Source organism: Sciurus carolinensis, chromosome 2 (assembly GCF_902686445.1).
Source record: "Sciurus carolinensis chromosome 2, mSciCar1.2, whole genome shotgun sequence".
Classification (NCBI taxonomy): domain Eukaryota; kingdom Metazoa; phylum Chordata; class Mammalia; order Rodentia; family Sciuridae; genus Sciurus; species Sciurus carolinensis.
The window spans coordinates 168436292-168445507 of NC_062214.1; the positions used below are offsets into that span (position 1 = coordinate 168436292).

At 51.2% G+C, this 9216-nt stretch overlaps 1 protein-coding gene across 5 annotated transcripts in view; it reads left to right on the plus strand.

Annotated features, from left to right (window-relative positions):
• Plekhd1 (pleckstrin homology and coiled-coil domain containing D1) overlaps positions 1-7813 on the plus strand; it is a 38785-nt gene extending 30972 nt beyond the window's left edge. For 2 of the 5 annotated variants that reach the window (XM_047539551.1, XM_047539552.1), the window contains exons 7-13: positions 767-861; positions 2469-2562; positions 3965-4143; positions 4677-4809; positions 5170-5314; positions 5673-5822; positions 6148-7813. In XM_047539551.1, coding sequence (XP_047395507.1) covers positions 767-861; positions 2469-2562; positions 3965-4143; positions 4677-4809; positions 5170-5314; positions 5673-5822; positions 6148-6317 — 966 coding nt within the window. In that variant the 3' untranslated portion in view covers positions 6318-7813. Of the gene's footprint in view, positions 1-766; positions 862-2468; positions 2563-3964; positions 4144-4676; positions 4810-5169; positions 5315-5530; positions 5574-5672; positions 5823-6147 lie in introns of those variants that run through there. The other 3 variants (XR_007107049.1, XR_007107050.1, XM_047539553.1) reach the window with 3 other exon arrangements.
• The last annotated feature ends 1403 nt before the right edge of the window (positions 7814-9216 follow it).

The window sequence follows — 9216 nt, forward strand, 5'->3', positions numbered from 1 at the left end:
AAAGTAGATGTAGAAATAATATCCTCCCAGGTTATAAAACGTGGAGGAACAAAGCAGTTGTCACAAAAATTCTTCAAGTCAAACTTCATATAAAGTGTACCCCCAATATCACCTGCCATTGGGCCCCAGAAAGACAGGATCCCTGGAGGGCCCCTGGTTGCTGGGTAAACACTCAGGCTTGCGGACTTTCCTGAAGGGGCTTGTCTGGTCCCCTGGTGTCTGTCCTGGGCAGTCTGGCTTCCTAGCACTTGGGACTAAGCAGAGGGAAGCTGTAGTCACCTGGCTCAGATGCCTCAAGAAAAAAAGAGTCCTAATTCTCTGACTTTGGGGTTTGGAATGACTTTTCTATGTCACTTCTAACTCACATACTCATAGAAATGGAAATAACGTACTCCCCACTTTTCCCTCTGGCTTGAGGACCAGCCACCTCACCTTAGGGTGTCCATGACTGGAGCTGTCTCCACAGAGCAGACATCCAAAATTATAATCGTATCCACCCACAGGACACACTCTGGATTCGTTTCCAAACCCCACATTCAGCTTGCTAACTTTTCATGGGCCAAGTTAACCAAAGATTTTGGGGTGGTTGGGACTATGTGTCATTGAGTGGGTGGGGACAGGGTGCCTCAGGACTTAATTACAAGCCCAATGCAGCCTATGTCCCAGATGAGTTAAATTCCAGAAGGCCCCCTGGGTGAGGGTGGGGCTCCCGACCTCAGGCCCTTTGCCCTCTGTAACTCTTCTCCTCCTCTCTGGTTCTCCTCAGGAGCTTGAGCGTCTGAACCAGGTGCTGGAAGCCGAGAAGCAGCAGTTTGAGGAGGTGGTACAGGAGCTGAGAGTGGAGCAGGAGCAGATCAAGAGGTGGTGGTGGTGCCCAGAAGGGACCTGGGGAGGGGTGGCCCTGACTTAGGGCAGGCAGAGCCATGTTTGGCCCAGCCTGGAGAGGCCTCCACACAGGAGACACCACTGGTGACTTGGTCGGGTTTCTCTTCCCCATGCTCCAGGCCTTCCCCATGCACACCCAAGGCCTGGAGGATGCTCTAGATGCTTCTATTGCCCATTGCTATGACCTCTTGCAATGGTGTGAACTGAGCAGGAGGCATGGGCGAGGGCAGGTAGGCCTTCCTCTGGCCTCCACAAATGCCCCCTACTCCAGCTCTCAGGGACAAGCTGGCCCAGCCTATGGGTGGCTATTAACCAAGACCCCCAACATCTTCTGTCTCTTCTACACAGTCCTTGGCTAATGATGTCACTTGAGATTGTTAGTCTCATGTATCGTTTACAAATATACTTGCACATTATGATCATTATGATCTCATGAAGGTAGCGCCCCCAGAGCTATATTTATAAAAAACACTCCTGTCAGATGTACCCTAACCAGGAGTTTGGAGACTACTGCTCTGGGAAGTGTTGATAGTAGACATCATCATCATCATCATCTTCACTGTTGATCATCAGCCCAGAAAAATTTTCCTTGCAACATCTTTATAAAAGGAAATGAAAGCCAGATACAGTGGTGCACACCTGTAATCCCAGCTACTCAGGAGGCAGGAGAATCACAAGCCCAGCCTCAGTCTATATTTAGCAAGACCGTGTCTCACAATAAAAATAAAAAGAGCTGGGATATGACTCAGTGGTAGAGTGCCACTGGTTTTGATCTCTAGTACCACAATTTTTTTTTTTAAAGAGGAAATTGATGAAGCATATTTTGGGGAGGGAGAAACTCAGAATCTTATCAAGTAAAAAGCCAAGCACTTACTTAGCTTCTAGAATTGTACCAGACACTAGAATAGAAAAAAAAAAAAAATGTTTCCTTCCTTGAAAATCTTATGATCTGATGGTTGGAAAAACCAGCCTGGGGTTGAAAACATTAACAAAATAACATAGTAAGGTGCCAGAAAGCACAGGGCAGATTTCCTGTGTCATGGGAACTAAAGTATATGTGTGAGCTTCATGGACTTGAATGGAGGTTAGATGGCCCTGGGCCTTGAAAGGTGAGTAGAATTTGGAAACTGGGCAGAAGTGAAAGATACTCCAAGCAGGAGGAAGGGAAGCTGGTGTAAAAGCCTGGGCTGACCAAGGCTTGTTCAGAGTTCTTCACTCCAGAGAGGGGCCTTAGCCATATCCCATATCACAAGTGTGGGTTCAAGCAGGTGCCGTCCAGGGAAGCTGGGGATGGGTGGCTGGGCCCTTTGGTGTCTCCATTACTTCCCTTTGCCCTAGGAATTGCCCCAGATTTATCCCACCTGACAGAGGCCCTTGCATCTGGAGCAGGTGACTCCAACTCCACTTGACTAGGATCTCCTTCCAGCCCCAGGCCATGCAACTGCTTTTGGGGTCCAGGATTGTAGAGGGACTGGCCATCCAATGGCTCTTCTGAGCCATAGCTGGAGGTGCAGCAGAAACATTTCTGTATGCAGAGGTTGGGAGAGGTGGGCACTGCCATACCCAACCCTCTGTCCCCACAGGGAGCTAGAACTGACTGCAAGATGCCTCAAGGGTGTGGAACAAGAGAAGAAGGAACTGAGGCACCTCACGGAGTCCTTACAGCAGACCCTGGAGGTAAGGGGCCACTGGGGGTTGCCCAGCAGCTGAACTGGCTGGTTAAGCAATGTAATACTGGTTTTTCCAACAGCTTTTCCTTGAGGGTATCTCTGCAAGGGGAATGGGCAGAAAGGGGCACTGATCTAAGGGGTCTCCAGCCAGTGCAGGAGCCCAAAGCAGGAACTGTTTTTTTCCCCAGACCCAGAGGGCAAATTCCAACTTGACCTTGCAATGACCGTGGCCTCAGGAAATCCACTTTATCTGCTGCGGGAGGATCAATTAGAGCAGTGGAGCCACCCACCACATCCTTGTTGTGGCTCATTCACTTAGCTGCTCCTGAGTGAAATTGAGCATGAAAGGAAATTGGCTAGCAGGTCACCTTCATCTGATACCACAAGAAACTGTGAGGGGAGGGGAAATGGCATGTGTCAAGGACAAAGTGCAAAGTCCTTAGCATGGCGTGCAAGTGCCCCAGCCCCTCCTCCCCGAGGGCCCCGCTCCCTCTTTCTCTACCCCTCTCCCTACACCCCAATACCTGCTCCATTCTCTGAGCTCATGTGCCCCAGAAAGATAAGCTCTTCCTCCATATCTTGGCCCTACTGTTCCTTCTACACTGTAGACCTTCCCCACCTCTTCTCTGCCTAGAGAACTTCTATTCATACTTCTAAGACTCAGTTCAAATATCTTCTTCTTCATCAACTTTCCCTGATTCTTGTTCTGACCTGTGAGTTCCCACAGCATTTTGCACATCTGAGAGGGAATTAATCCTCAAGGCTGTGTTTTCCAAACTGTGGACTTCATTAGACCTTGTCTTAATGGCCTCCCCAGGACCAGCGTGTGGAGCAAGCCTGGCATATGGAGTGTGACCCGTATGTGTTTACTGAATCTGTGAATTGCCTTGAAGGTTGCGAGCGTTTCTAGTCTCTCTTGACTGGCTGGAGTTTTGTTTGTGGTGTTTACTTTTCTTTCCCTGCTTCACATTATGGCAGGTTCCCATGGATAATTCAACTCCAGAAATTCTGTGTAGTGTAGGATCCCAGCTGATGAATGCATAGACCATCTAAATCTTCTCTTGGGCTGGTCCTGTTATGTGTTTTTTCACACAAGTCCAATACATCGGCCCACCTGCTAAAGATCAAGGACCCCAGAAAGTCATGGTGCCCTTGGGCCTTAGGACCAGGTTCCAGTAGGTGCCACCTGTACCGGAAGCCACAATGAGTTCCTCCCTGACCCTCCTGATAGAGGAGTGATATTGCCTTGTGAGAAAGGAGATCTTGGCCTCTTACCTCAAGAGAAGAATGAGACATCTCAGGTGTGCTTTTGAGGAGTGAGAGAGGAGGGGGTTACTCCCTGGATTGGAGAGGGGGTGAGGACAGCCATATTGGAGAACCAAATCTGGTCTTTTCCTTCTCTATACCAGGAACTATCCATAGAGAAGAAGAAAACTCTAGAAATGCTGGAGGAGGATAAGAACCAACCACAATCACTGACCAATCCGAGTGAGCAGCCACCTGCTAGTGGCGGTCTCCAGAGCAACCTAAGGCAGATTGAAGAGCGGATACAGCAGCTCTTGGCAGAGAAACTCCTAGCCGAGAAACGGTAAGGGGCCCAAGACCCCTGAGTCAACGAGCAGCTTGGGGGCTGGTGACTTCCTCAAGCTGGATGCCTGAAGTTGTGTTCTAACTGGCACTGGCCAGATGGGTCACTCACTTCCTTTTGCCTAAGACTCAGTTTCCCAGCAGGCAAATGGGAGGAGGAAACTACACTCCCCAATCTGACTTGACCATTGTCTCTCACAGCGTTGAACCTTATACTGTCATTGGGTCCTCAGAACGGTGCACTGTGGCTGGCTGAGCGGATTCCTTTAGCCCCCTTCCACATATGAGGAAGCAGCCTCAGAGGAGTTACAAGACTTCTCTGAGTTCCCACAAGTGGCAAGCCCTGGACCTGGGACTCCAGTGTTCTGCCTCCAAGCCTAGGGCTTCCACCACTGACCATACCAACCTCCTGTCACCTGGGCTTCCGGACCCAGAAAGTTCCAGCAGCTCAGGGTTTCTTCAGCCAGGTCTCAAGGAGGGGCGGCCCCCCCTTTGGTGGGAAGGCATCAAGGGAGTTCCTCTGCTGCCCCTCAGGATGAAGGAGAATGAGGAGCGCTCCCGGGCCCTGGAGGAGGAGCGGGAGTTCTACTCCAGCCAGTCCCAGGCACTGCAGAACTCGCTGCAGGAGCTGACGGCAGAGAAGCAGCAGGCTGAGCGGGAACTCAAGGTACGCGGGCCTCAGGCCTCTGGGAGCTGCTCGTCCTCAGGGGCCCTTCTCTGCACCTGGAGATGCCCACCTGGCCTTGTATGTCACTGAAGAGCTGCCCAAATCATCTCTGCCAATCTGAACAGCTGGCCAGGTACACGGTGTGAAGCCACCAAGAGGGGACAATCTGCTTCATCTCTGATAAATGCCTGCTGAGTGCAGACCAAACCCTGGCCATCCCAGGTCCTGGGAGAGATATCCAGGCAGGATGTGGAAACTTCCATCTGAGCCCACTGAGCCAGGGGTGATGCGGGAAGGCTTTCAGGGATATGGCAATTGCTACTCAGGACCCAACTTCCCTCTGGCTTGCTTCTCCCCTAGGCTGAGGTGAAGGTCCGCATGGACCTGGAGAGGCGACTGCGGGAGGCAGAAGGGGCCTTGAGGAGCCTGGAACAAGGGCTCAACTCCAAGGTGCGGAATAAGGAGAAGGAGGAGAGGATGCGGGCAGACGTGAGCCATCTGAAAAGTAAGCCTCCCTCTGAGGACTCAGCCCAGCCTGAGCCCAGGGCCTAGCGTACCTAAGGCCATGGTTGTTGGGGCTTCTTCTCCAGATACCCGCCCACTGGGTCCCTGGATGCTGAGTGAGGGTGTGGGGGAAGTCTGAGGTTTCTTCCCCTTTGCAAAAGCTCAGCTGTGTTCTCAGTAGACCTGCCCCTGAGATGGCAGCAGACTGTGATTTCAGGGACCACGGATGCCCCTTGGTTGGTGACTGTGATCTCTAAGGGGTGAGACCAACATATTTTCCACTCAGCCCTATTAGGATCCTTGGGAAGGGAGGGCCAGGGCCAGAGGGAAGGACGCAGTCCAACTGGCCCTGCCCACAGGGTTCTTTGAGGAGTGCATCCGGAACGCAGAGCTGGAGGCCAAGATGCCGGTCATCATGAAGAACTCCGTGTACATCCACAAGGCGGCCACTCGCCGCATCAAGAGCTGCCGCTTCCACAGGCGTCGATCCAGCACCTCTTGGAACGACAGTGAGTGTGGCTGGCTCTGTGCTCTGGTGGGGTGGGATGGGCACAGGCTGCTGGGGACGAGGCAGGAAGAGGGCAGGGTTGGGAGCGAGCAGGACTGGCCCCGCTCCGGGGCTGGACAGTGTGGCCTTGGACCTGGCTCTGCCAGCTGTGGCAAATTCTCAAACCTTGGTTTCCGTGCAGGATTATGGAAGCCCGCGGGCAGGCAGGGGCGGGGAGACTCAGCAGCGTGTAGGGCTGGGAGTGAGGGCAGGGGGTGAGGTAGGGTCAGGGCCGAGCCTTGGTGGCGAGAGGGCCCCTCACCAGCGGTCGGGCCCTGTCTCCCCAGTGAAGCCCTCCCAGTCCTTCATGACCTCCCAGCTGGAAGCCAACAACATCGAGGAGCTCAAGGAGGTGGCTAAGCGACTCAGCCGGGACCAACGCTTCCGGGAATCCATCTATCACATCATGGCCACCCAGCCTGGAGCTTCCTCTGCACTTCCCCGGGGTGCAAAGTGATGGGCACTCCTCCCACCACCCAAGTCACTCCTGGGCGGGGTGGCAGAGGGAGAACTGACTCGCAGGCTCCTCTCCACCAGCGCTCCGCCTGGGCCTCAGAGGACAGGGGTGCTGTGTCCCTCAGTCATGCCCCACACCCTTTCCTTGGGATACACCAGGTCTGTGGGACCACGCTGGGTGTTGCCTGGTTGTCACAGTGAGGTGAGGAAGGGGCCTTGCTGGGTGTGATTTTTGTTGTACAGGGTGTAGGGTGGAGAGGGCCTGTCTACCCTGTGTGCTCGCCACATTCCTTTGTGACGGTGGCCCTGTCCCTGGTCCTCATGTGTAATAAGTAGCCAAGGTGAAGCTCACTCCCCATCTCACACTCCCTTTCCCCAGGTTTTCCCGACCCACTCTTTGCTTCAGGCAGTCTAAACATCCCCGGCCAAGGCCCCTCACCTACTCTGGGGACATCTCTGGGCTCACAACACCCCACACCTCGCCACGGTACCCCCTTTCCTGGGGTTGGCCCTGGCTGTGGGACCTACGGCTTCCCCTCCTCAGGTGAGGTCATCCTCATGCAGCCTCAGCACCCGGGGGGAGGGGTATGATCCTACCATGTCCCTCCTGGGCCCCGGCTGGGGCCAGCAGTGACCTGCAGCCTTTCCCAGATGACACATCAAGCTCAGGAGTGGAAGGTGGCCCAGGCACCTGCATTATTTACTGGTCTGCAGAGAGGCAGCTATAGTGACCCTGCTGGTCATTAGATCACAGATGTCTTCCTCCCAGCTTGGTGGCCTTGCTGCCTCTTCTCCCTGCAGAGGTGACACCCAGTGAAGCAATGCGGCCATGACCCCAGCACACAGAGAACCGGGGCCTGTGATAAGCCAGGAGCTCTTGGTTGACTTGACCTTACGAAGGGTGAAACTGAAATACCAACCTGCAGCTTTCGTGGAAGACCACCATCCTTCAGGAGGCCAACCGAGGGCCCTAGGATGTGTCCCTTACCTGTCTTTTGGGCCCACGCTGCCAGTTGCCTGAGTCTGTGGGTCTCTCTAGGAAAGGTTCTGCCTGGTTCAGGGTGCTCTGAGACACTGGTGGTATTAAAGGTGCCGATTTTCTGCTATTCAGAAAACCAAGATGTTCTGTGGTTGGAAGGGTGGCTGCAGGGTAAGTCCCAGCAGAAGGTACGGGCCTCTGGGGACTCAACGCCTGTTCTGTGGGTGCTCTTTCTGAGAATGCATGCATGTCTGCCACTAGGCTCAGGGCTGCCTGGAGAAACGTATGGTCCTGTCCCAGCTAGGGGGGTGGACTTTGATGACTTAAGCTACTCTATAGAATCTAGGTGGTCTCTGGGCATTTTGGAATTAATGCATCTGAGTGTAAATGTAAAAGCTTTTTAAATATGTATAAATCTGCATAAATCTGGAACTTGACTACCTAATATATATGTAGAATGAACTTGAAATGAGGAGAAAGATTTATAAAACCAAGATTGCTGCTTTCGTTTTTATTTTATTTGTTTATTTTTGTAATACTAGAAAATGAACCCAGGGATGCTTTACCTCTGAGTCACATCCCCAGACCTTTGTATTTTTTATTTTAACGGAGGGTCTCCCTAAGTTGCTGAGGCTGGCCTCAAACTTGTGATTCTCCTGCCTCAACCTCCTGAGTCACTGGGATTACAGACATATGCCATCATCCCTGACTTTTTGTTTGTTTTTGAAAGAATTTAATTAATAATGGCTTGCTCTTGGAAAGAGACCTTTTGGAAATTTTCAAATGTATTTGATTTTCCTGGGCAAAGTATTAACTGGAAAGGAGAACACTTGTCTAAGTTCATTTTATAGCAATACCTGAAACTTGATAATTTATAAGCAACAGAAATTTATTGACTGTTTTACCATGAGAATACTGGGAAGTCCAATATTCAGGTGCTGCTGGCATCTAGCAAACTCCTTCTCATCACACCATCCTATAGCAAAAGGCCAGGGAGGACAGGGAAGAGCAAGAGGGGGCCCAACTCACCCTTTTATAAGGAAGCTGTTGCCACAGTAACCTGCTCCTGAAATGACCACATTAATCTATTCAAGAGGACAGAGCCCTCATGCCTTAATCACCTCTTAAAGGTCCCACCTCTTAGTACCATTCAATTTTAACATGAATTAAAAATCACACCAGTGATTTTCCATGCACATTCACCAATCCCTAGTTCATTTCCTCCTACTCTCACCCTGAACTTTTCATGCCTCAGGCAAATCTGAGTTATCTTCAACCAATTGATCAACCAAAAATGTTTACTATAGACCTAACACTGTACAAAGAAAAAAGAGTAGTATCTCTATAAGAAAAAGTGTAGGAGTGGAAATTTATTACTGGAAATATATTGATCTAATCTTTTAAAAAGAACAAAACTCTTACTCCATGAGTGATGTACAGATGTGGTCATTGCTGGAGAGGTGCTGCCACCTGCTGGTAAATTATGGAATTGCAGAATCACCTTCATGTATCGGTTTCTTTTTTTTGGTCGGGATTTAACCCAGGGGTGCTTAACCACTGAACCACATCCCCATCCCCTTCTGTATTTTATTTAGAGAAGGGTCCCACTGAGTTGTTTAGGGACTCACTAGTTGCTGAAGCTGGTTTTGAACTCTAGATCCTTCTGTCTCAGCCTCCTGAGCTGCTGGGATTACAGGCCCCACTATGCCCAGCTACCTGGTCCTTTGTGCCACACTCCTGCACACTTTTCCACATAGGAGGAACTCCCCACTGCTTTACCTCCTGTGAGCAACTTTTTAATAATTAATTGAAAAACCTGTGTTCCCACCCTGAGGTCCTGACTGTTCCCATGTAACAAAGACAATCAGCAGGATTTTCTTTTGATTTGAGCACAGACCAAAAGGACAGAACTTACTGTACC